At 37.2% G+C, this 27,782-nt stretch overlaps 2 protein-coding genes across 4 annotated transcripts in view; one reads left to right on the top strand and one right to left on the bottom strand.

Moving 5' to 3' along the window:
* TMEM14C (transmembrane protein 14C) overlaps positions 1 to 3,499 on the top strand; it is a 7,392-nt gene extending 3,893 nt beyond the window's left edge. Inside the window, exons 3-5 of the mRNA XM_044658151.1 lie at positions 280 to 381; positions 1,320 to 1,407; positions 2,993 to 3,499. Of these exons, the coding sequence (XP_044514086.1) occupies positions 280 to 381; positions 1,320 to 1,407; positions 2,993 to 3,050 (248 nt within the window). The 3' untranslated portion in view covers positions 3,051 to 3,499. The remainder of the gene's footprint in view (positions 1 to 279; positions 382 to 1,319; positions 1,408 to 2,992) is intronic.
* Positions 3,500 to 7,443: 3,944 nt separating this feature from the next.
* The window catches only part of MAK (male germ cell associated kinase), a 52,028-nt gene continuing 31,689 nt past the window's right edge, over positions 7,444 to 27,782 (bottom strand). The window contains exons 11-14 of one of the 3 annotated variants that reach the window (XM_044658148.1): positions 16,056 to 16,187; positions 14,125 to 14,199; positions 13,053 to 13,172; positions 7,444 to 7,670 (exon numbers count right to left, since the gene is read on the bottom strand). In XM_044658148.1, coding sequence (XP_044514083.1) covers positions 7,516 to 7,670; positions 13,053 to 13,172; positions 14,125 to 14,199; positions 16,056 to 16,187 — 482 coding nt within the window. In that variant the 3' untranslated portion in view covers positions 7,444 to 7,515. The remainder of the gene's footprint in view (positions 7,671 to 13,052; positions 13,173 to 14,124; positions 14,200 to 16,055; positions 16,188 to 27,782) is intronic. The other 2 variants (XM_044658149.1, XM_044658150.1) reach the window with 2 other exon arrangements.

The following is a 27,782-nucleotide window of genomic DNA, read 5'->3' as shown; positions in this document are numbered from 1 at the left end:
TAATTCTTTCTTCCTTCCTTCCTTCCTTCCTTCCTTCCTTCCTTCCTTCCTTCCTTCCCTGCCTCTGTTTCTCTCTTCCTGTCCCTTGATCCCATCCTTCTGCCAAGTTCCAGTCATTTTACTTTTCTCCCTCCCCCTTTTTTCTTCCCCTCCTTCCTCAATAAATGGTTTAGACCACAATTCTTTTTGATATACCTCACTGTAATAAATGTAATTTTGGCAGGGGCAGGCTGCTCGTGGCCTATGTGAAATAGATAATATGGATCTTATTTCTTCCAGGAAGCGTCCCATCCCTGGCTGCTGGTCTTCTCTTTGGTGGTCTGGCAGGCCTGGGAGCTTATCAGATATCTCAGGATCCCAAGAACATATGGGTTTCCTTAGGTAAGTATTCGCTATATACTAGCTGGGAAATAGGCAGTGGGATCTTAAGGGATCTGATTGAGTGGAATGTACTGAGTTAATTATATTTATAGACATTTTTCCTATTGTTTGAGAAGCACCAGGTTGTAGCAGACAGAGAACTGACCTTAAAGTCAGGGAAACACAAGTTCAGGTCCTGTCTCTGTATGACCCAGGGCGAGTCACTTAACCTCTTTAGGCTACTTGAAGACTGTTAGTTGCTACTGATTTGCTGTTCTACAGCCATGCAAAAAAAGTTTCCCTATTGGTAGTTTCCTGTGATGATGAGCACAATTTACTGTTAGATATGTTTCCATATTCATGATTTTTTTTTAAACTGAAATTAGGGTGTAAAGTCACTGAAGACAGCGAAGGTTATATTCAGCCCTTTTGGCTTCAGCCCTGACCTTGGAGGGGAGGGAAAAGCAAATAAGCATGATAAAGGGAATATGTCATTGAGTGCCATGTGGGGGGGACAGATAAGTTCTCTGGGAATTTAGTGGAGGGAGAAGGCACTCACAGCTGCCCTGATCAGAGAAGGATGAGCCGGGCTGTAAAGGATAGATAAGGTTTCAACCTCATTGTTTCATTCATTCCCCAAACATAAATTATTGTCATTCAGTCATTTTTAGTTGTGTCCAATTCTTGGTGACCCCATTGGGGGTTTTCTTGGCAAAGATATTGCAGTGGCTTGCCATTTCCTTCTCCAGCCCATTTTACAGATGAGGTAACTGAGAAAACAGGATTAAGTATCTTGTCTAGATCACATAGCTAGGAATTATCTGAGACCAGACTTGAACATGGGAAGATGAGTCTTCCTGACTCTACGCCTAGTGCTCTATCTGCTTTATCACCTGGCTGCTACCCAAACGTATAATGGCTCATTTTTTTTTTACTATTCTTTTTACATTTTCCATTAGCTGCATCAGGGACTCTGGCTGGCATCATGGGAATGAGATTCTACAACTCTGGAAAATTCATGCCAGCAGGCTTAATTGCCGGTGCCAGGTATAGTTAAAAATACTTTGCTTTTGTTTAGCTTAAGTAGAGATTATCCGTGGAAGTTACATATTTGTTACTTGAGATAATTTTTAAGTTGATCAATTCACTTATTTCAGTATAGCTGAGAAAGATGTCATGAACTCTTTATGTCAAGTTCATAACCTGTGTGCAGTGACAAAGCCCTCTGAAGCAAGTTTGGAGATACTGTACTTATAAACGTGCTTTTTTTCTGGAATGGAGGAAAAAGCCTGATTCAGAAGATGAAGGTTACATGCTACCTCACGGGACACCCCAGACAACAGAGCAGGCTTCATTGAAATGTCTTGCATCGGGGATGCTGAGCATCCCTTTCCCACTTCCTGTCATTGCCAGGGGCAGTTATTTGTTGCCCTTCTGCAGATTCTAATGAGCTTAAAGCACCAACAGACTGGCTTGGTTTTCATTGAAGACTCACCCCAAAACTAGCTCTGTTAACACCGGGTTCAACCAGACCTCCTCTTAAATAAATGGGTTCTCTGTACAAGCAGATGCCCCCAAGACAAACCTAGGGAGAAAGTATTTTCATGATGACCTAGGACAGAGAGAGTAAAATGTGTGATTTAGGCAATATAAGTCAGGTGTCATTACTCTGAGCACTAAGGGACCATTACTGATACTTGGACAAGTTTACTTTGTTTTGTGGAAAATTTACTCTAAAACAAATTTGGTTAAAGGAATTGCATTTTTTTTCAATGATTTCCATGTATAGACCCATTGTAGTCTATTTTGAAGGGACTTTATTATACCGTTTATCTGTAATGAAAAATCAACCTAAAAAAATCAACCTGAAAACCACAGCAGACCTTTTAAAATCATATATTGAAAGTAAAATAACTCCCTGTTGAAATATTAACAGTGCACAAAATATTAGGAGGCTAATGTGCTGTGCTCAGAAGTTAACAAAATTTTTGAAAATTGGAAATGGAAATAAAGTATTTCATCAACCCACCTTGTAGTTTCTTCCCACTCTAGTTTTAGTGATCTATAGTTTTAGAAATACCTTTTCCCCCTTAAGCTAGAATCCATTTCCAACTTTACAACTAGGTTCTTTTTACTGTGTTTGTATTCTGACACCAAAGCTTACTCAGTCATCCATTCAAAGGTGCTTTTCCTGATATGTGATTTAATAATTTCCCTGAATGTGAAATTCGAATAAACTCCAATTCCCAATTCCCCAAATTCCAATAAACTTAAATGTTCCAGGTTAAGCTTTGCTTGAAATTAATAGGCAAGAAGATGTTTTTGTTGTGCAGAAATTTTCTCTGTGAGTCACAAGAAGGCCTGAGACTAGGCTGTGTATTTCTGAGAGGAGATGGAGGTAGTAGTTTCAGGCTCACATTTTACTACTTAGACTCCTGGTGTAAAACACAACTTTGGGACTCTCACACTATCTGCTATTACAAATGCTGTTTTAAGGATGTGTTTAGAACGCAGCCAGCCACTACAATCAGGAAGAATTTATCATGTCCCACGAAATAGACAAGGTATGTCTGTTCAGTGTTTTTTTCTCCCTTAATTCTTTATTTTTTGGTTTTGTGTTTCTTTTGAATAGTCTCCTAATGGTTGGAAGACTTGGACTGAAGATGCTGGATAAGCCCCGGCAAGCATAACTATAAATCTGAGCCAAGATGGATATGGGATCAGGAGTTATTTGAAAACTCCTGCACTTGAGGGTATCATGGGAAAGGCGCAAAGGACATGAGCATTTGTACATAACCTGATACTTTTGGAGATTTATTTTTTTAAACCAAAGAAGCACTGAACTTTGCAATCCATCAATTATTAAATCTTTTTGTAGGCAGCAATCCCATCTCCTAATGGGTTTCCATTGTAGCAGTTTGGTCCAATCTTCAAGTCATCTCCAGAGGTGTAAGAGGTTGGGTTTTGGTGTCTTGTGACAACTGAAATATTTTATACTCATTGCAGGAGCTGCCTGCTATATCACAAAGAAACACATTATGAAAGGAAGATAATGAAGCATCTGTATTTCCATCATGTTTGGTTATCTCCAATTTAACATGCTGTCTTAGAGCATCAATTAAAATGTTTTGTGAAATCATGTTGTTGTGGTACCTCAGATCTCCTGTTGAGCTTGGTTTCTTCACTGACCTGCTGAGTGAGAGTTCTTCCTTCCAGATTATTTGTAGGTACACTCTAATAATGTGCTCTGAGCTACCTTGTGAGCCTGGAAGTGGTCAGGGGAGCTTTCTTAAGGCTTAGAAAGAAAAGAAATTCATTTGGAATGTGTGCTGAAAGACCTTGAAAACTATACTGTGGGGGCAGCTGGGTGGTTCAGTGGATTGAGAGTCAGGTCTAGAGATGGGAGGTCCTGGGTTCAAATTTGGCCTCAGACACTTCTCAGCTGTGTGACCCTGGGCAAGTCCCTTAACCCCCACTGCCTAGCCCTTACCATTCTTCTGCCTTGGAGCCAATACACAGTAGTGATTCTAAGACGGAAGGTTAAAAACAAAACTATACTGCATATGGGGAGACTTGAAATAACATGGGTTTAGAGATCTGTGTTACAAATCTGTATTATAAGTGGCTGAAACTTGGAAAATGTAAAAGCCAAACTCTTCAAATGATAACTAAGACAGACCCACATTAGCACCAATTCTGTGCCATATCTGACAGACCACGTTATGGTGAGGATTTGGGGTATTATTCATTTTTAGACGCTGATCAACCCCTGGAAATATTCACTGCGTGGCTAATAGTTAATTACAAAATTTGAAGTCTGTCCATCTGCCAGGCCAATGACCAGAAAGTTTAAGGAACTGACACAGAAACATTTGAAGCAAAGATGACAGATACCCCCTCAGTGGACAAATGACCACCTTTATTTCTGTCATATTTAAAATCTTAGAAAAAAAGTTAAACTACTTATATGGTTACTTAAGATTAAAAAAAAAAACCCAAAAAACTAGACACTTTGTTTTGGAACCACAAGCAATGTGGTCCTCTGTGTTGAAGATAGGAAATCTGGTTTTGATTTCTAGCCCTGTCACTGACATGTTTTGTGAAATCATGTTATTCTGGTACCTCAGGTCTGCTGTTGAGCTTGGTTTCTTCATTGACCTGCTGAATATTTAATTCTTTCTTCCAGATTATTTTTGTAGGTACACTGTATTAGGGCTCTGAGCTACCTTGTGAGCCAAGAAACAAGCAGAGGCGTTTTCTCAAGGCTTAAGAGAAATTTCTCATTTGAATATATGCTGAAAGACCACGAAAACTATCACAAATGGGATCTTTGTTACTAGCCCTGTCATTACGAGCCCCATACTTTTATACCATCCCAAATAAATACAGGGTAGAGACTCAGATCTATAGATTCTATATTCGATGTTTTATACATATATATAAAAACAATATAGCTTGGGCTGGATCTGAACGATCATGCCTTCAGAGATTCTCCCCTCTGGTTATTTAAGTTGGACTTGCATGCCATGAACATATTCCAGCTTAATTCATTTTACTTTATTAGTAATCTGGTTCGATCCTCTGTGTTTAGGCTTTGAATTTAGAAAGAGATTCAAACAGCTCCAGTTGCCTCACGTAGGATTGCATAGAGGTTGCACCACTTTGTAGCATTTTTGGAGCTGGGTATTTAGTGCCTCTCATCTTTGTAGACAAAGCTTTTATATCTCTGTGACCCAAAGTTTTCCCATCTTTACAATAAAAGTGAAACTGGCTACTGGCAAGATAAGGACAAATGAAATAGATGAATTCTATAAGGAAAAATGTGCTCTGTGTAAGTTCACTTAAGAGTTTTAGTAAATTTTTTCTCCATTTCCATTCCACAGATGATTTCTCTGCAAAAACAGTGGCTTCCAGGCCATATATTTTGTGTTGTGATAAGGTTAATTCTCCTTCAACTTGTTTCCCCCAGGATTTATACAGGATAGGCATTTGAAGAACTTTTTGGCCTAGTGATCTATTTTAATCTGAGCTGAGGTAGGCCTGAAACCTGGACGAGCAGGCAGGATGGAGGCAAATGGAAGGAAATAAGATAATCTTGACAGTTTAAGTATATTCTTGTCTACTATAAAGTAAATTTTATGTGAGCACAATCCCATAACACAGCATTTGTCTGACTAGGACTAGTAACTTATAAAAAAATATTGAAAATTTTGTCAATGAAGACAATGTAAAAATTTCATCCCACATTTTTAGCTTAACTTTTAAGTGATGAAATAGTCATAGGCATGGATAACCTTGTGAATAAATAACAAATATTTACCAAGCTGTCCTCTACTCAGGTGGATCCATACTAGTAGAATAAATAAAATCAATATTCTTTCCTACTAACTTGGAATTTATTATTTGTAGGTATGTAGCAAATAGCCATCTGGCAAGACTTGCCCTAAGGTTATCCCTTCTTTAAAGACAGACTTTGAGGAATAATGGTTACATTTTTACTTTAAATATGCTAGACGACCTAATCTAGTGGAAAGCACACTGGACTGGGAGTCAGGAAGCCAGGATCCTAGTTCTAACTCTTTGACTAATTAGTTGTGTAACTTTGGGCAAGTCACTTCCTTTCAACTGAGTACTACTTTCCATATCTGTAAAGTTAGGAGATGGTTCTTGGATGATCTCCGAGAACCCTTTCATCTCTAACAATCTATGATTTTATTATTTAATTGTAGTTGCTTCAATAGATACCATTCAGAGTTAAGAGATTCTCAATGACATAAATTTATTAGACTGATGGATTGACCAGAGAGTACAAAGAAACATAGAGCAATATGGTAGATTTAAAGTTGTGGCACATTACTAATCAGACAAATTATTCTTTAGATTTCCCTCCCCCAGAATTATACAGTATTTTTCAACAATGTAAGGCGCAGCTATTGTAGCAAAAATGCTTGAATTTTTGCTAACATGCCATTGGATAGAGCTCACAAGTTACAGAACCACAAGATGATGGCAATAGCAGCTACATTTTTTTACACAGTATTAAAATATATAAAAATATCAATTGATAACATTGTTGTCTCTTAAAAGAATATAGATAGAGTCTTCCAGTTAACAAAGAGGCAGGTTTAAATGGAGTAGTACAAACTTTAAAGATGTCTATCTTAAATAAAAATTCTGCAATAAAACTATGAAAAATATGTCTTTAGTGCCATGGTTGCCTGAGCAAGTGAATGTGTTTTTTATTTTAGGGCAAATGAAAAGGCATAGCCAATGATCTAGAGCATCAACAGTTTACTTTCAGGAACAAGAAGACCACATATCTCTCATTTGTTTTCAATAGGAACACAGCGATAACATTTTGCAAGGTTAGTGAACAGAAATTTAACATAGCTTCGGGGACCTTCTTGGTGGTGTCAGAGCCTTTATTTGGAAGTCCTCGGGCCACTGAAATTGACAGTCACCAGAATATATCATTTGTAGTTGGGCAAGACCAGACAACAAAGTGTATAGAATCTTCCTCTACTAGTATCCTCATAGTATAGTTCTGATATATTCTGTATTAGTTATACCCTCCTTAGAAAAAAAAATATGTATTTGTGGAAGGTTAAAATGACCATTGTCTAGTATTACAAATTAGAAAACATAAAATGGTAAGCTATCATCTTTTCTGCTTTTCATCAGTCAATGCAATAGGAGGCTTGCCCAAATAAAGCATCATCTCTGAGAGCCTACCACAGTCTCAAGTTTTCAGATTAATACAGAAATGAGGCCAATTCCTTCAAAACAATGCAATGAGAGAATGTTTAGTGTATAAAAAAGGCCCGAGCTTCAAAAGTTCTTAAAAAGAAAAAAATTTCTCAGTGTTTATTAGCTATTCATTTGTAGATCAAAATACTTGATACTTTGGCAAAGTTTATTCAATACTTCATGAAATTCTACCCTTAAATCACTGTTGAAGACAATAATGCTAAGAAATGTGTTTTTCATGTCTAGGGATGGTTGAATAAAATACAAGATGACTTTTGCCTTTAAATTGTCCACTGTTGTAATATTTCTTCCAGAAATCAGTGGTAATAAACATTTGTAGACATCTCCCAGAGTATAGTAATTGAACATACTGTACTAGAACAAGGAGGGCATTGTGAAACAACCCTTCTACCGATGGCCTCCATATTTGGCCACCCAGTCTGTTCTTCCATGCACTGAATGAACTGGATGTGCACGATTTAAAATATTTATATTTTTTGCTGTAGGATTGTAAGTAGGGCCTGAAAACTGGGTCCGACCAGTTTTAGTGTTCCAGGCATAATCTGAAAGAAACCAAAATTAGAAATGAGAACTACATTGAGTTGATCAAAAACATTTAAAAGAAGGTCATTAATCCTGTCATTTTAGGGGGAAAAATGTTAAAATTTCCTTTTTTTTAAGGCTCATTCAGTCGTTTCTACTGACCACCTTCAATGGCCTCTATTTTACAGATTTGGAAACTGAAACAAAGACTACTGCACTGCCTACATAGGGCTATAACAGAACTTTTATCCACATCCAGAGAAAGAACTATGGGAGTAGAAATGTAGAAGAAAGACATATGATTGATCACAGAGTTCAATGGGTATATGATTGGGGGTTTGGCTTTAAATGATCACTGTATTGTAAATATTAATAATATGGAAATTGGTTTTGAACAATGATACATGTAAAACCCAGCGGAACTGCTCATCAGTTCTGGGAGGGGGCAGGGAAGAGAACATGAATCATGTAACCATGAAAAAATATTCTAAATAAATAAATACATTTATTTTTTTAAAAAGAACTTTTAGGGTTGAGCCGGTATAATTGAAATTTGCAACAGGCAGAGAATCACACATTCTAGTTCCCACACTGCATTCTGGCCAGGATTCATATGTATCATAGGATCATAGGACTTAGAGCTGGAAGACATCCAACTAGTCTAAACTCTTCGTTTTACACATAACTGAAGACCCCGAGAGGCTGAGTGACTGCTTAAGGCTACACAGGTAATGAGCAATAGAGCTGGGAGGTTAACTCAGCTCTTCTGACTCCAAATCCAGGGCTCTTGTCACTACGTAAAGCACTCTCTAAGTGGTTGCTATAATTATTATCCGCCTTTTCATTTCATTCAAGCCTGTGATTATACCACTGCCTTTTCAGCTGTTGGGACAGGATGGCTGAATCTATTTGGAATTCTAGGATTTTACCCAATCTAGTAACTCTTAAATATCCACAATTTTAGTGAATTGTCCCAAGTTGCGAGGTCAATGAGGCAAGTCTGTGGTGTCCAAATAGTGTATATCTAGAAAATCCAATTAGTATCATGAATCCTGTAAATACTTTCTAATAAATATTCCTGGAGCTACAAAGTAAGACAACTCTATTTCATTTTCAAAGTGGAAAACTGAATTCCTTTGTACCAAGAACAACTGAGTTTCTCCAAAAGGCAAGAGTGTGAATGATGAACCTATTGAGCATTTGCTCATTACAGTATGTTCCTAAGGACCCCAAACCAATGGTGGCAAGTCATTTTATTATTGGGTTGGGCTTCCACCTTCTTTATTCACGATCACTAGCCAATCTATAGCTCAGTAGTCCATTGGTTCTGTGGCAGGCGTACTTGTCTCCCAGGACACAGTAGCTAAAACAGTTTATAGCTAGTTTACAGTTTCCATAATTTCCCCCCTAAAACTAAATAACTGGCACAGCAGAGGGAGGACTCTGTCATGAGTTATGCGGTGTGATGCTTTTCTTCGCCATAGAGATATCATTCCACATTGTGTAGTGTCTGTCATCCTTAGTTAAAGCGCCAATGTCAAGATGAAATGTAAAGGCAAAAACAGGGCATTTTTGCCCAGTAAGGCCAATTATACCGTATTTACTCGCATAATTCCCCCCATTTCTCTCTGATACTTTCACTAAGCCAGAGTGTGTGGGGGGAATTATGCAAGCATCGGGGTCCTGGTCTTCAGCCACGCTTAGCTGAGAGTTAAGTGAGGAATTGTGCAGAGCCAGTTTATACCAAACTAGCCTAGGTCTTGACCTGTGCCGTGTGCTAAGTGATGATACTGAAAGGCAATGACTGCCAGGAAAAATTCTCTCTCTTGCCTGACACGGTGCCATCCCTCCTTTCTTATTTTCAATTTGAAAGTCATTGACAGTTTAGATAACAAAGATGAGGTGAGAGAGTGTCTCCAGAAGGCACCCATTAACATGCATAAATGGGAATGACCTACAGAGTACCTTTCATTGGCATGGAGAGATCGTAGGCTATTGTAGTGAAAGGGCTTCTATTAGGCTAGCGAATAAATGGTGGGGTTGGAATGGATACAACACCAAAAGTCTTGAGTGTTGGGGAGTTAGAGGGAAAAAGTGGCATAGCTATCTGTGTCTGCTAATGTATCTGAGAAAGACTGAGAAAGTGTTCAGAGAGGAAATCATTTTTGAAAACTAATTTAATAGTGGCATTTACACTTAGGATTTCTTTTCCTTATTATTGTTTATTTGATACAGAAGTAGTATTATCTGGGGGGAGGGGTGGCGGGGAACAGTAGAACAGCTACTAAAACCCCTAGACGACTGCTCCAATGCCTCTTGGCAGGGCCAGGAACACCGTGTCTTTTTGTCAAATCTGCCAATAACCTTGGAGAGGCCCTGATGCATAAGAGATAAAGAAATGAAGAGCTTCAGTCTGCTCTCTTTCCTCAGACTCCACAGCTCCTGGCAAGCAGTCTTGGGATGCATGGGGATAGGAAGGCATTAATTTAAACATGTATCTGCCTCTTAAGGACATTCCATTTGAAACAAGGAGCTGCTTTAGGCTGTAAAATTGATTGAAGTTCTTAAAGACCAAGGACCTTCTCCTGACGGCCATGGCTGCCATTCCAAAGCTGGGCAGAGACAAAAGTGTGTAAATGTGTGTGATCCTGGAGGACAATGGAGGATTTTTCTTTATTTTCTTTTCAGAATTGGGTTGGGGGAAGAAGAGAGACAGCAAGAGAATACAAGAGGGGGAAAATATTTGAGTAAATACGGTAATGACCTGCTTTTATTTTCTTGTGGGAGATTCACAAAAGTGGGAGCACTGGAAGACACTTCTCTTACACATAATGTTTTTCTAAGGTTATCACTTGAGAGTGATTAAGATTTACTTCTTTTTTTACCTTTCCTCCTACCAGCGGCTGTAGATTTATCTGATAGGCAGAGTAAATGAAGAGATGAAAAATTAAAAGATAACATTTACTTTGGAAAAAGTAAATAATAAGGAATAAGCACGATAACCTGACAGAACATTAATATATGAATTATAACATTCATATTGGTTTAAAAATGGAATCTTAACAAACACCTTTTCAAAAAGAGCCCATTATTTCTACAGGAGGTTACAGAGACAGAGCAGAGCAAAGGCATCTACAGGCTTTAGATAAGGTTTGAAAATTGCATTCCATACCACCCACCCAACATGTTGTCCAAGAGGCCTCACAGTAATACATATGGCAGGTTAATGCCGGACTTCTCTGGCATTAAAAATATATGCATTTGGAAAAGTTAACATTAGAAATAGTACTGAAAGCAGTAATATTAAAAACTGCCCTCAGTGCCCTACCATGTACTTTGTCCTAGGCAGCTGCCTACCTTGCCTATGCCTAGTCCCAACTCTGTACCCAGGTATTAAAACATATAGTTAATTAAGTACAAAAACTGCTATGAATTGCATTTGACTAGGATGTAAATGACTCCTTAGAAGGGCTGATTTAATGTAATATTTTAGACTTGTGGAAATCATTTTTCTTTATATAAATATTTACTTATCTATTCATTTACAGCAATTCTTTTCACAAAAAAGATTAACTGAGCTTAGTCACTTCAAATTTTCATCAAGCAATTCTATTCTATGCAGAATACAAAACTTAAGCCAAGGAATCCAGTAGTTTTTTTTAAAGTCTCTAAACCTGTGGCGCATTAATCTTGGTGAATTAAGTAATGGCTTCTGTAATGAAAACAATTTTTTAGTTTAGTTTTATTTTACTGAAATGTGTGACTCTATTTTAAGTGATATAATCAGTTCAACTTCTAAAATGGGGGATAAAAAGTTGCTAGTGGGTCTTATCAGACCAACTTGGTTCTAGGCTAATAAGTGATTTTAAAATGGAATGCAAATTGGCTTTAACAAGCTGCCATTGCATGAAAATATATTTAAACACACTCTCCCAATTTTAAAAAGATAAAGGAAGGAGACTCTTTAGTTTTTTAACCAAAAGGTAAAATGGCGGCCCAGTATTGCTAGTTACCATTAAAGGAGGTACTAGACCCAGGGGCTCTGTATAGCTCTATTTTTTTCCCTCCTTTTTTCCCCTAAAAGCAGAAAAGAAAGGAACTTAGAGAAGGAAGCCAAAAGGACTTTTTTTAAAAAAGCAAAAGTAGTTATCTCATGTGGTGATAATTATAGACATGAGAGGAACCTTACTCATTAGTCTAATCCATTTAATAGATGAAGAAACTGAGCCCCAGAGAAGGTAGGTGACTTGTCTAAGTTCTTCCCTTTGATGTTTTGAAAGTTTCAGTCAGTAGTTCTGTTAAACATCATAAGCAGAAGGATTAGTATTCTGCAGGAATTATAACGCCCAACTCTATCAGACCCTAGAGTCAAGTACAAATACAAAGAAGGTTTCTTTGGCTTTAAATTAAGATAGGAAGATGAGTTAATATGGTTAGAAATTCTGATCAGTCAATGCATAATATTAGGGACAGGATAAATAGGAATAATCAGACCTCCAGTAGAAATAATGAATTGTGTTTTAGTGTGGTTTTTTGAAAAGTTAAAGGATTTCAGAATTGGAACAGACTTCTCCAAGACCATCCAGTTCAAACCATTCATAAACATGAACCCCCCTTCTACAACACTGTCACCTAACAAGGTATCATCTTTTCTCCTCTTGACCAATTTTAGGGATGAGGAACTCACTATTTTTCTAGGCAGACCACTTCACATCTACACTGCTATAACTGGGAAAATTTTCCTCCTATCAAGCTAAAACCTGCTTTGTTTTAAAAGTAATATTTTACTGTTTTCTTAATTTTATTTATATTGATAAAATTGATTTTTATATTATAAAGTATAGAGAATTTAGGATTAAATCTATGATACCTTAGACATAGGAGGTCTATCTTGAATAGGAGACAAAGATTATGCACTGAAGCTGGGTGGCCAGGGGACACCGTTGCCAGTTGGCAATACCAGTTGGCATTGCTATGGCAATACCATAGCAGTGGTCATTTTTTTTGAGGGAAGGGAAGACCCTCTACGGGATAAATTTGGAAAATGAAAATCCTCAGAGGACAGGATTTTGTGCACTAAATAATTGGGCTACAGAGAAAAGCTACTTACTGCAGGATCTTGAACAAAGCCTCCTTAACCTCTCTGGGTTTCAGTTTCTTTATTGGTAAAATGAAGGGGAGTTCTTTCCAGTTCTAAATCCTATGATCTTATGAGACCCAGACCAACCTATTGTGTGTTGCCCAGAAAACGAGGAGCTTTTGCTAATGAACAGCAAAGTAATGATTAAATCTATGAAAACAAACTTGAAATGAACAAGGAATTTTTGAGTTTTCTTTAGCCTTCACTAAACAGCAATTACATAATCTGTAGCTTGAAATATACATAGTAGGACACTTCTTACCTGAAGCTGTGGAACCAAGGGGTGCTAAGTGTATCCTTTGGCCAGCTGAGCCAACTTCTTTTTTGTGAAATGAAGGGATATATCCTGGCTGATTATAAGTAGTATAACTTCCAAAATTTCCTATTGACATAGTATGAAGTTTTACAGTCAGATTATGGAGAAGTCAAAAACTTTTTAGAATGATTTTGAGTAGGGAGTGTACTAAATCAACAGACAAGGCAAAGATGTTGCAAAATTATTGAGCATTATTATCCAAACTGTAAAAGTACAAAACCTGCACTTGCACATTTTCTACCTAATCTGGTTAACTTACTTTTAAAAATATGGTTGTGTGTACTTAGGTAGAACTCTTACTATCTGCATTGGCAAAAATGTAAAATACAATTGTTTTATATTTTTTAGTTTTGTGATTCAGCTAGATTTCTTTGAACAGCCATCATTTAATGTGTGAAAATAGGGTAGAATATGTGGAAAGATTTGCCAGTCACAGAATTATTTCTACTGTGTCTAATTGTATTTATTGTCTGAGATAGTTCCTAATTAAAGCAAACATCATTTCCTCTACCTCCCTCTGTGCCACATTTCCTTCTATCTCTCTGATCCTATCTCTTAGAAGCACATCTGTTCTCTTCCTAAATTATTATGGCTATGAATGGCTTATAGGGAGAGTAAGGGAAGAGATTATGGAAGGGAAGGAGTCTGGGAAGAGAAAGGAGAGAAGGATGGAAAGAAGACACTAAATAGAACCAATCTGTCCTGTGGCACACTCAAAGATTTTGCAAATTGTATTGTTCCTCACCCTTTCTTTATCAATTCTGCTATTGGGATGAGAAATGGAGAAACTCTTTAGTGTCCATACTGAATAATATAGCTACATCTCCTTATTCTTAAGAGCTCAACAGACAAAAGTTAGCAATCTAAAGTTAATGAAAAAAGCCACGTAGCTTTATTAGTGATTGAAATGTAAATAAAATCTGTGTAGCGGTAAGCCAGTTTTGAGTACAAAGCAAGCAGAGAAAAGTAAATAAATACAGTGAATAAAATACACCAACCTCTAATAACCAAATATTACCTTTTGCTTCCTCTATTTTTTCAGGTAACATTTCTTTGCATGATAGCTTTTCAATTGGCTTAATTATGCTTTCTTCTATAAAGAAGGCAGATGAAAGGAGAGAATGAACAGAATGAAAAATTCTTAGGAAAAACAAAGAAACAACCAGTTCTCTTTTCTGCAGAACTGCCCACATCACCAACTGGCAGCTGGACATCTCCAAAAGGATACCCAGTAGGCATCTAAAAGTCAACATATTTAAAATAGAATTCATTACTTTCATCTTCTGCACTTGGCCCTCCATAAAACTTCCTTATTTCTGTCGAGGGCACCATCTTTCTTCCAATTATACAGGTTTACAACTTCAAAGTTGTCCTTAACTATTCTTTCTCTCTCATCCCTGTATCCAATCAGTTGTCAAATCTTGCCAATTCTACCTTCATAATAACTCCCCTATCTGTCCCCTTCTTTTTATTTTCATAGCCACCACCCTTGTTCAAGCCCTTATTAATTCTCACCTGGACTATTACAACACTCTCCTAAATCTCTATTCTTAACTCTAGCCTTTCCCCTCTCTAATTCAGCTTCTGTACAATTCTCAATATAATTTTCCTCATGCAGAGGTATGGCCATGTCACTCCTTGCTCAAGAATCTTCAATGGTTCCCTGTTGACTCTAGGATGAAATATGAATTCCTACGAAGGCATTAAAAGTCCTTCACAATCTGGCTCCAGGCTACCTTTCCACACTTATTTTCCTATTACTCCATTTCACATACCCTATATTCTAGACAAATTGGTGTACTCACTTTTTAAAAAAAAAACCTGAGCTTCTAGCTCCTCTATCTGTGTCTATGGATGTCCTAAATGTCCTCGATCCCTGGAATGCACTCACCTCAACTCCACTGCTAGAATCCTTAGCTTCCTTTAGTCTCAAACTCAGGTGACCTCTCCTAAGAAGGGGTTTCTAACCTTTTGTCTTTCATGGACCCCTTTGGCAGTCTGGTGAAGCCTATGGAACCTTCTAAGAATATTTTTAAATGCATAAAACACAAGATTACAAAAGAAATCAATTATATTAAAACGCAGCCATCAAAATATTTTCTTACAAACACTAAGTTCATGGATTCAGGTTAGGAGCCCCCATCATATGGTCCCTGTGTCAGTACTCTCTCCCACCTCAAATTACACAGAATAATTGCTGCAAGTGTTGTGCCCCCCCCCCCAAAGCAACACAAGCTCCTCTGGGGTCCTTTTTTTGTCTTCGTATCCCCAGCACCCAGCATAGTGCCTTACTTATAGCAGACATTTAATAAAGAATGATGAATGCATGAGGGAATAAGACAAAGTCATTCTCTGCAAATCAGTGATTGTTCTTAGGGATAAGTTTGATGTCAGTTCTCTATGCAGTGAGTGACCGCAATAGATGGTATTTTCAATTATATTCTTGTTTACTAATGAAGAAGCAAAGAGTATAAGTGGAAATAACTTTGAAGGTGACTTGCTTCATCTTGACCATTAATGGAAAATGCCTGAAAATCATATTATTACAAACTTTCTTTCATTTCTTTGGACATAAGTTTCTTCAGTGAGGGGAATTCCCTTCACTGATACATACTGGCAACTCCTCTGTCACAGTCTTAGGGAGTTGCTCGGAGCATTGAATAACCAAATGATCTCCCTGTGGTCAAAACAGCTACTAAGTGCCAGAGGCCAGGCTACCTCTTTATAACATGCTGCCACTAAATTGACATTTAAGCAGTTACGAAATGGTTGGGTAATTATTACAGTCTTAAGTCTTAAAATGTCTTAAAAACTGAAGCTGGTACTTAGACTTCATTCCAAAATATCTCTGCATACAGTCGATGTGCTAAAATCTTGTTAAAAAGCAAAAAACAATCCTAGAGAAAAAAATTAAGGAAATATATCTTTGAGTGTGATCTCCTGCTTTACCTGCATTCGACCTGTTGAAAGCAAGTCCTGTACCAATGGGCCCCAATGGTTTGGAAAATAGTGAATTATTCCAGGTATATGGATGTCCTTCTTTTCCACTGGTCAACAAAGACACATTCTTAGGATTGACACCTTAAAAAGGCAAGACAGCAATTTCAAAGGTTAGAAGGCAAATATAAATATTAAAGAATGATAAAATAAGCACTCTCAAATTAGGAACAAAATTTTAAGTTAAGGTGTTTTCAGGTATTGAAGACAATACTTTTTTTAAACAATGAAAGTTACCATCTTAAAATATTCTAGAAATAATTACCCAGTGCTCTGTAAAAACAAAATGTTGCTATTAGCATTCACCTCTAAATCAAAATGTGAAACTATGATAAAATTCCATATACAAATTCTATGGCTGAAATTAATTTTCTTTTTAAAATGACAATTTAAAATTACTTATGGGTTTTTAGTTCACTAAAAATATAAGCAGTATTGTCTTAGCAGAAGTAAAAAAGAATTGTTTTAACTCTATTCTAGAGATTTGATTGAAAAAAAAAAAGACCTTGCTGATTCTTTTCAAAGCAGATGATAGTACTTTCAGATTAAGCATCCCAAAATCTGAGTAGGAGACAATTTTAGAGGCTAACTAGCTCAACACCCTACAGAATGAGAATAACTAGAAAGTGCTCCTCTAGCTTTTGACTGTAGATATCCAGAAAGGAGGAACTTCAGTAGCTACTCAAGGCAGCCCACTCCATTTTTAAACAGCTCTAATAGAAAGAAAGCACTCCCTCACATCATGCCAAATTGGAATCTTCCACCAGTTGTTCCAGTTCTGCCCTCCAGGGCAAACAGGACAAATCTCTTCCCTCTTCCACTTGATAGCCCTTCATATAATTGAGATAACAATCTTATCCCAATTGAGTCCTCTCTCCTTTAGGTTAAACATCTTGTGTTTTTTTGATTTTTACATGGAGTAATTTCAAGGCCTTTCTCCATGCTAGTTGTCCCTCAGGGACTCTCCCGCTTAGTGTTCTTCCCCCAGCTCCTTTTCAGACAAAATTGTCTAGTCACATTTTCTCCATCTTTTACTTGTAAAATTAATTTTTCATTTTAGAAGATTTGATTTAGTTTTCTAGATGCAGATTTGGATTTTTTTTCATCCAATGTTAGGTATCTCTTCTAGCCTTGTGTAACTGCCAATTTGATAAGAATGCCTCTATACCTTTATCTAATCATTGATTAAAATCCAATCATTTATTTTATCATTGAAAAAAAATGTTAAAACAGTACAAAGCCAGGCACGAAATCCTGGGGCACTCCAGAAGAGACATCTTTTCAGCTTGACATGAGACCATCAATAACCTATTCTTTGGATTTGGCCATTCAGCCAGTTCCAAACCACCTAGGGTAATCTAGACCTCTCTTTCGCATCTTTTCCCCAAGAATATCATTTAATACATTGTTAAAATAACCTAGGTAAACTATTGTTAGTAGCATTTCTCTGATATATTAGATCAGGAAAGTTGTAACGAAATTTTCTTTTTGGTCTGATATGACCAATTTTTGGAGGAGCAACACACACTCTTTGTATTCACTTTTTTTTCCAGATGTTGACCAGCCATCTTTTAATAATGTAGGTCTGATTTTTGCCAAGAATTGACCTTGGTCTCACTGGCCAACATTAGTTTGCAAACATTCTCTTCTCCTTTTGAAAATTAGGACATTTGTTCTTCTAATCCTGATTAGACAGCAGTTTGTCTAGGAGTTTCAGTGCATTGAAAGATTGCTAGGTGGCACTGTGGATAGAACATTGGCTATGGAGGGTGAAATCTGTCTCTCACACTTAGTCAGTCACGCTGGGTCTTAGTTTCCTCATCTGTAAAATAGGAAGAGTGATAGTACCTATCTCCTAGGGTTGTTGTATTAAATAATTTATGTAAACTGCCTATCATTATTATTATTGTAAAATGTGTCAAAATAAGATATGGTTGACAAAAAAGCTATTACTCTTTTAGGCTACAATGACAAGTATTGTGTCCAAAATGGGAGAATGGTAGTTCCTTTGTATTCTATTATAGTTAGACCACATCTGGAGTATTCTATTCAGTTGTAGGTACCAAGTTTTAGAAAGGGCACTTCGGACACAGTGTATACAAAGAAGGGCAACCAGGATGGACATCAGGCACTTGGCAGTATGCCATATGAGGACAGTTGAAAAGAATTGGTACTATTTTTTTTAACTCTTAACTTCTATCTTAGAATCAATACTCTGTTTTGATTCTGTAAGGGCCAGAAATGTTAGGGGTAAAAATAAAAGGGTTGGACTAAATTTATAAGAGTGTGGTTGCTAGGAATTATTACTCAATTCCAATCCAAATGATTTTTTTATGGTAGTTTATTTACAAAAGGAGAAAGAGTGAAAGTAAAATCAGAGAGAATAGATAATTTCTCCAGGCCTGGTCCGAACCAGGCAGGGCTTCAGAGGCCCCAACAAAGGGGTCCAAAGGAAGGGTTTTGGCCATGAGGCCTCCTCCAAGATGAGAGGCCTCTGTGGAGGCTAGTACCTCCAGAACAAGCCAGGGTAAGGAAGTCAGCCTTTTTCACTCACTCACGTGGTAGTCCTAATATAAAGCAGTCCTCAGCTGGAGCTCTTCCAGGGTCAAGTTGAAGGCAAAAGGCTCTCCCCAGTTAGAAGGCTATCTCCAGAAGACATCTCTTCAGACAATCTTCTCCAAGACCATCTCTCCAGACTGAGTTCAGGGCTTGCTTTTATGGTGACTTTTCTCCTCCCCTCTTTATAGGGGCCAATTACGGTTTCCAAATTGTCTAGAACTGCCTAGGGGGAAGTGCCTGTGGGATCCACTTCGCACCTTCTGAAGGTCAATTTCTCATCAAAAGGGTTCACAGTTTCCTGACTGAACAGTTTTTGAGAGTGTGAACTCTTAAAAGAATTCACAAATTTCTGACTCCGAGTTAGAAAAAAGGTGGAGCTCTCCAAGTATCTTGCTGGCTTCACACCTTGTACTAGGTAGGGTATGAATTTACTAAGTGGTTTGTGAGCTCCTCCACCTAGTTCAAGCTTGTACTTAAGTTAGTGTTAGCTCAGGATAGACAATAAAGAATTCTCTTTCACAATCCCCCCATGATCCTTTGGAAGACTAGTCTCCCCAAAGGATCATTTAGATAAGAGGAAAATGAGAGAGAGAGAGAGAGAGAGAGAGAGAGAGAGAGAGAGAGAACACCAATGTTTGCTAGGCGCATTGACAATAAGCCAATTAGGGGGCAATCCCTGTGGCATACAAGTTTACATTCATAATACTTGTGTCCAACCCCCCAAAGTTCAATCAGTTATACTCCAAAGCTTATGCCAGATCTTCTGATGCTATGGAGGTTTCTTCAGGCATCTTCATGGCACATTCTTCAAACGATTCATCTTCTAGATTCAAAGAGTTATCAAGCTCTCTTTCCTGAAATGTTTCTTTCTCAAAAGATTTTTTTTTTAGTTTTATGGCAATTATACAATCCCTATGATAAGTATACAGTTCCAAGGCAGAAAAGCGGTAAGAGTGAGGCAATGGGGATTGTGACTTATCCAGGGTCATTCAGCTAGGAAGTATCTGGCCAGATTTAAACCCAGGACCTCCCAACTCTAGGTCTGGCTCTCCATCCACTGAGCCACCTAGCTGCCCCCCATGAGCTGGTACTATTAGGTTGGAAAAGTCTTGGGGTAAAGGATGAAAGATTTATAAAATCTATTTTCAAGGGCTGTCATAGTCGAGAACTGTGGAAATCAGATTAGAATTGTTTTGCTTGCTCAAAGAAGGCAGAGGTAGGAAGGATGGGTAGAAGCTTCAGAGAGGCAGATTTAGGTTTCGTTTAAGGGTAAACTTCCTAAGAACCAGAGCGATCAGAAAGTGGAATGGATAGGGTACCCCCTTGCTGAGGGTCTTCAAGCAGGATGACAACTTGTCAGGTATATTGTAAAGAAGGTTTTTAGTCAGGAACAGATTCTACTACATTGCCCTTGAGGCCCCTTCCAACTCATAGATTGTGTGTGTGAAATAGGAAGAAATTAGGTAATATAACAACACACAGAGCACTATTAGAGTAATAACTAGAACTCATTAGTATCCAAAGTTCTTTTTTAATTCAAAAATTAAAAGCATATCTGTTTTATTTCATTCATGTGTTATGACAGTGCTATGGCATGTGAAATTATTTTTTAACTTTCTGGTTCTTGGACTGAAGAAATTGAGATCCCAAACAAAATCTTTTTTATTTATTTTTATTTCAAACCCTTAACCTCTGCGCATTGACTTATAGGTGGAAGAGTGGTAAGGGTAGGCAATGGGGGTCAAGTGACTTGCCCAGGGTCACACAGCTGGGAAGTGTCTGAGGCCAGATTTGAACCTAGGACCTCCTGTCTCTAGGCCTGGCTCTCAATCCACTGAGCTACCCAGCTGCCCCCCCCAAACAAAATCTTAAAAAGAGTATCATTTTCTATAAACTAGCCTTAGGAGAAAAAGGAATGTTTATTCCCCTTTCCTATGATCAAGTTAAATTGTATAAGAAAGCCATGGTTTTTGAAATTTAAATCCCTGAGGTTCTTTGTAGAAATGAAATGGTGCTTCAGATTTCTTTGTGGGTATGTCTATATGTGCCTTACATATAGAGATATATGTCGCTGGCATTCTGAATTCAACAACAAAAATTTATTAAGCACCTACTATGTGCATGCAAGGCAAAAATGTATGAACCAGATCCTGCCCTCAAGAAGCTTGTACTCTAGCTCAAGGAGGAAAAACACATTCTCGGGGATGATTGGGGGATAGCAACACTGTTAGCATTTCTAATGTAGGAATCACCAACATATGGAAGAACCTAATGGGGATGTCATTGGATTTTGCTCCTCAGAAAAGTTACTCTTCAATGGAAAACATGAGCTTCTGGGCTAGGGTTGGACTACATTGAACTACCTGTCTTCTACTGCTAGAGCCCTGGATTTCTTAGCCTCTCAGCAGGGGCCTGAGATGTCCAATGCCTAAATAGTCTTCTTTGTAAATTTAATTTACTATTTTAACTGGTAATTTAATTAGAGACTAATTTAAATAGTAGCAGAATCCCATCTTATTAACACAGCGATGTCCATTAATTAAGAGGAAAGGGAATAAGCATTTATATAGCTTTTATATGCTTTTTTATATAAGCATTTTTATACATTTTACATAAGCATTTTTATATAGCTGGCACACTCCAAATGGAGTCCACAAAAGGATAGCAAAATAGATAAGCCTTCACTTTGGTGGTTCCTAGGTATCCTCGGACCCAAGCCCCAGAGCCATTATTACAAACTAGCTGTTCCCTACTCTTGGGGACTGCCCAATGGCCCGTCACCCTATTTTTTAGTCATCTTTTTTCAGTCATGTCTGATTCTTTACAACCCCTTTTGAAGTTTTCTTGGCAAAGATAATGGAGTGGTTTTCCTTTTCCAACTCATTTTGCAGATGAGGAAACTGAGGCAAACAGGGTTAACTGACTTGCTCAGGGTCACACAACTAGGAAGTGTCTGAGGCTGTTTTTGGCTGTCCAGGAATGGATTCCCTGAGCTCTATTCACAGTGCCACCTAGCTGCCCTTTATGGTCAGTCAGGATTTAAAACCAGAAAGAAAGGGGGAAAAAAGGTCAAAATTGAGTCCTGAAAATTTTATTAGAACCCTTGTGGAGTTTATTAGACCTTGTGAAGTGATACTGAGTGGCTTCCCAGAGGGAACATATAAGCATTTATATACTGTGTGCCAGGTCCTGTGCTAGGGGCTTTTTACAAATATTATCTTATTTCGTCTTCACAAGCCTAAGAGGCAGGTGCTATTATAATCCCTATTTTACATTTGAGGAAACAGAGGCAAACAGGGGTTAAGTGCTCAAGTCTAACAGGTGGTCAGTGAGATTGGATATGAACTAAGGTCTTTTTGATTCAAGATCCAGTGCACTGGTCATGCATAACTAATTTTAGGGGTAGATAGGGGACTAGAAAAACTTTATAGTAAGTATTTATAGTTTCGAAGATTCAAACATCATTAGTGTTACATAAATGCCTTATGTAGTGCTAGATTTATGGATTAAGTGAATGAAAAGGTGCATCTACTATTATAAAGAGGTCAAACCAAGTGTGCAGGGATTGCTACTCTTAATGATAGTCACTGTGATATTTAGACTTTTCCATGAAGCTGAGTTAAAATGAAGATAAAAGAAATCATTTATAATTCTAAAAATACTACATAAAATATAGATTTTAAGGTAAAATAAGATCCATTGAAAAAACAATTTTAAAAAGTTTTATCACCAATTTCTTCGGTAACATTGCAGTCTCATTTCCAAATTCTGAGAGAATGAAACTCCACAATCATGGTGCTTACTGTCCTCAGCAGAGTTCCCAAAGCTCTTCTCCAATGACCTAAAATCTGACCTCTTTCCGTAGGTCAAGGGCATTGTATTCCAGACTGTTCTAGTTGATGCATTCATATATTTTCCATATCTATCAGGATACTGAGATAGTATAACAAGCACAGGGTTTTATCACCATTGAAATTTCACATATATAAATTAAGACCTCTCTTCTAGAGATTTTTATTTCTACTTTATTTTTACATGCCTAATTTGACACACCTTTTCTTGAACTCCTCTCTCTGTATTTATTTGCTCACAATAGTTTTAGGGAAGTTTAAGATATTAAAAAAGCAATAAAATTGAAAGAAGGGTCCTTTATAAGAACCATTTAGCCCAAGTTTTATCTTATGGATGAGGAAAACTCAAGATCCAGAAAAAATCAAAGGTCAGAAAGCTGGCAATTAAAAGGAACCTCAAATTTTAACTAACCCATCATTTTGTCTGAATCATGAATGCCCTCTGCAATGGTATTGCTGGAATTATGGTAATCTAGCCTTTTTTTAACACTTCTAGAGCCAGTGACTCATTACCTTCTGATGCATCCTTTTCATACTGAGCTCAAATCTGTATTCTCAGGGCTTCTACCCACTGGGCCTACTTCTGGGAGGTTATAGATTTAGATATGGAAGGGATCTTAAGGTTCATATAGTTCAAGCCTCTTATATCACAGATGAGTATGGCAGAGGCGGGTTTGAAGCATTAGTCCTTTAATATTAAGCCTAGTAAGTCATCTATCACATGACAGTCCTTCTGGGAACAAGCAGAATAAGACTAATCTCTCTTCTACAAGAGAATTTTTCAATTACTTGAAGACAAAATTAATGTTTCCTCCAAGTCTTCTCTTCTCTGGGCTAATTAATCATTACTCCTTATTTTATTTTATTTTTTTTAAACCCTTAACTTCTTTGTATTGTCTCATAGGTGGAAGAGTGGTAAGGGTGGGCAATGGGGGTCAAGTGATTTGCCCAGGGTCACACAGCTGGGAAGTGTCTGAGGCCAGATTTGAACCTAGGACCTCTCCTGGCTCTCAATCCACTGAGCTACCCAGCTGCCCCCAATCACTACCCCTTTTAACTAGTCCTAGTAAGGATTTAAAATTTTAGTTGTCATCCATTTCTAGACAGGATGATTTGTTTATAATATGTGGTATACAGAACTGAACACAACAGTCCAAAATCCAAGGTTTCTGATTTGTAAGCCAATGCTCTTTCCAATATTCCAAAAGCCTTCTTTTTATGAGATTAGCCTTAAAAATGCAGTCATCTCGTGACTTTTTCCTAGATATTTGCTGCTATCATTCTGCATTTTTAAAAAAAGTCAGTGAGGAAGGAGAAGGGAATGTTAACCATGTTAAAATATAGTCCATTAAGGTTTTTCTTTTCTTTTTGTTGAAATAAATTATTGGGGAAGAAAAGAGGTTTAAGTATTAAAAAGTAGGGAAGAAACATTACAGATATGGTAAAATAAAGATAGGAAGAGTAAATAGAAAAGGAATAAAATTTAGATGGAAAAGAATAGGACGGAAAAAGCCTTGGGAACAAAGGGTAAAAACAAGGATAGATGCCCTCCTTATTTCAGAACTGATCCAATTATACTGAAATTAAAAATTTAGCTGTAATATATGTAATGAGAGTTTAGTAGACCCTTGTTTTTAAAAATAAAAGAACTGTTTTGAGTCTTTAAAACTTGTTGAAGACAAAAAAGAAGTAAAGAAAAATAATATTTTGGGGAATAAACAAAATTGGAAAATGACAGAAACAAAGATAAATGATTTGTAAAGAATGAGAAAGGAAAATGTTTAGGAGATGAGAAAAGAAGCCATACAACAATTTGCTTTATTTCAAAGAGAACTCACTTTATTTAATGTCTATGTCTATGGATTATAAGAGTGTTGGCTCTTTGCAGAAGAAAAATCATTTCTTTTCAAAATGTAGACAGATTTTGGCCATCTATGTACTCCGGGACCTCGAGGACTCAGGTAGCCAGCCAGCTATGAAGGAAGGGAAGCTTCAGAACTCCAAGGACATCAGTAAAACCCGTTGTCCTCAGTGGACCTTTGGAAAAAATCAGGGGTTCTTGGAAATGGGGAGCTACTTCCAAAGGTCAAAAATTAATATAGTTTGAGTGAACTGTCCTTGGGAAGTTAATCTGGTTAATTGAGGGGATAAATTAACCACAAAAATTGACTGCTATGTTATATTCAAACCTCACCTTTGTGAACAATTTGGTCAGTATCTCTTCTATTACCCTTGGTAATTTTCTACCTTTCTTCTTCCCAAAGAAAATTTAGTTTGGGTCTTATATCACATTACTTCGTATGCAGGAGGTAAATCTTCTTCAGCTGAGCCCTAAAGTGTTCTATTGCTTTTAGAGGATAGTATCAAATCACCACCAAAAACTTCAATAACATAAAGAAGAAAACCCTTGCTGTATCAGACTTCAAAGATATATATATGTATATATACATATACATATATATACACATATATGCATATATGTATATATACACACATGTATAGACTCAAGGCAATTAAAAATAGTATTTTTGGAAACACAAAGGTAAATTTTTTCTTTCCTTTATAAAAATAAGTTTTGGGGAAGAAAGCAATTCTTTACATAATAATATCTCTTTTGGTAGTGCTTATCAATAATAATTGGTATATTATCTATTTTCCCTTTGGACATGAATGAACAAATTACTGGAATAAGATTAACTAATATTATAGAGAAGCTTCATTAATTTGGACTAATTTAGTGGAAGACCAACCAAATATACTGAAATATAAAGTACAAAATATTTTAAAATGCATAATGGTATGAACGCGTTATTATTTTCAAGGAAACACAGTAACTCAGTGGACTTAACTGTTGGCAAACAGAGATTCTTTTTTAATAAAGCAAGCTAAACAGAAAATCATAGAATTTTAGAGCTGGAAAGCAATTCAGAGTACATTTAGTCCAACCCATCAATTCATATATGAGGACACTGAAGCCCCAAGAGGTTTGGTGACTTCTCAAAGTCATGATAGAGTGAACAGGGCCAGAGCTCAGAATTCATCTATCTTGACACACAATTTAAACCCTTTTATTATCACACAGGGTGCTTTGCTTGCAATTTTGCTGATTTAATACTTAGTACATCCTTTCTCTCCTAACCACTCTCCTCCAACTATTAGAACAAAGGTAAATTTCAGCCTGGGGCAGTTGGATGGTATAGTTTGAAGGGGGCTGGACTGGAATCAGGGAGTTCAAATCTGGCCCTGGGCAAGTCACTTAACCCTATTTTGCCCTTTTCCTCATTGATAAAATGAGCTAGAGAAGGAAATGGCAAACAACCCCAGTACCTTTGCCAAAAAAGCCCAAATGGGTCACAAAAAGTTGGACATGACCTAAAACCACTGAATGACAACAAACTTCAGCCTACCTTGGTTTGAATTATCACATATTTCAAATTAATAGTCCAATAAATGTGATTTATCTATATTTCACATACTTCCTTAGTTTTAAGCCTTTGGATTTATGACAAGGTGCTTTTTATTATGAAATGATTTCTTTATAATAATAGATAACTCATTTTCATTTATCTTGAGGTCTGGCAAAGGAAAAGAAAACTACTGTTTTTAGAATTCTAAAACCTTGGAATAGTGTAAGAATTCCAAACTCCATTCATATTTCAGTAGCCAAATCATAAGGAATATTTCTAAGCATAGGCAGAATTACCTTCTATGAAACCCTAACAAGAGGGGAGGACCTAAAGGCTGAAGGGATCGATCTTAAAAAACTAATTTAGAAAAATGAATGACTTTCAGGAAAAAAACAACAACCTTCTTAGGGGGCAGTTGTGGAAACTGGATTTGATTCTGGGAGCTGGTTCCATAGTATATATGCATGCTTCTAATGCATTGTTGTTCACTGCCTCATTAATTCCACTAATTTTATTTCTAGAACTTGTTTGAATTCATTCTTGGTGTCCAACACAATAACATCATCACTTATTTAAAATTTCTTAGTCTTCATGGAGGGCACTAATCATTATTATTAAGAAAATTACTAATAGCAGAAGTCTAGTATACTAATTGTGGCACACAATCAGCTTCTGACCCTGTCCTGTGCTCCTCGCCAATTATAAACCATTCCTATTTCCCTATAAAGTAACTATTCCCCCTCTGTGAATCATGTTTGCTCAACAAACTGTAAAATTTAAACTGCTATCTTCTCTGCAGAACTGGATACTCACATATCAAGGGATCCACAAATGAGTGTTAAAATGTCCGCCCCCCAATCCCATTCTACCCCATCGCAGGAACCCCACAGGGTCCAAAAGGTCCTAGGTTGCAACCTCACAAGGAGCATTCATGGGCTCTGGAGTAAGGGAGACAAGGACTGTAGAGATGGCAGAGAAGTCTCGTGGGCTGAGGCTTACATCTAAGCTTTCTGATAATCACCTCTTGCTGCAAGGGCCAAACAAATAGATTTTCAAGTTTTGAATTATTTTCTCCTTTGTCAGGATGTTTTTGAGATTAAGTCCCAATCCTCAGTTTGAAAATAACAGCATAACAATTTCACTGTGATGTTCACTTTTTATAAATGCAGAATATTAAGATAGTGAAAACAATTTTTACAGCCAGCTACTGGGATAATGTGTGAATAGCCCATTAAATGATGTAAATATCCCTTAAAGCAAAATTACCAGCATGTAACATATGCCCTCCACTATGGAACTTCAGTAGAAAAAAATGTTTCTACCTGGCTTATGACAGGGCAGAATCAGGCCTAACTATTTAAAAAATATTGCCTAAGGAAAGCAGTGATCAAGAAAGAACAGCTAAAATAGGGAAGGATGTTGATGGCAGAGCTTCAGGTGTGTTTTTGTAGCTCCGGTATTGATTATCTTCATATCAAAAAGACCATCCACGAGATCCACAGTCCAAACAATGGTAATTGCTTCAGGTTTTCTTGCCCTAAGTTTGAAAATGTCTTATTTATTTAATTCTGTACTTGGCTGATTATATGTATGCAACTTCATTCAAATTAGGGCTCAACTTTGAAACTCAAATGACAAAATCGAGCCATAATTAGGATGGGCCAACTAGGGCTTAGTTCCAAGGCATTGAAATTTAGCTGGACATAAAATTTAACATGTGCTTTTTAGCAGAGTAGAAACCAATACAGTAACTAATTCCCCTTCCCATTCAACTAAATTTGTTTTCCTACTTCTTGTATGTATCATAAATCACAAAGTGGATTTGAGGGCAGATTTTTATGCTTTCCAATATACTCAAAATG

This window comes from Gracilinanus agilis, chromosome 1, assembly GCF_016433145.1.
Source record: "Gracilinanus agilis isolate LMUSP501 chromosome 1, AgileGrace, whole genome shotgun sequence".
Classification (NCBI taxonomy): Eukaryota; Metazoa; Chordata; class Mammalia; order Didelphimorphia; family Didelphidae; genus Gracilinanus; species Gracilinanus agilis.
The sequence above is the reverse complement of the archived record's forward strand: the minus strand, read 5'-3'. Positions and strand labels throughout refer to the sequence as shown.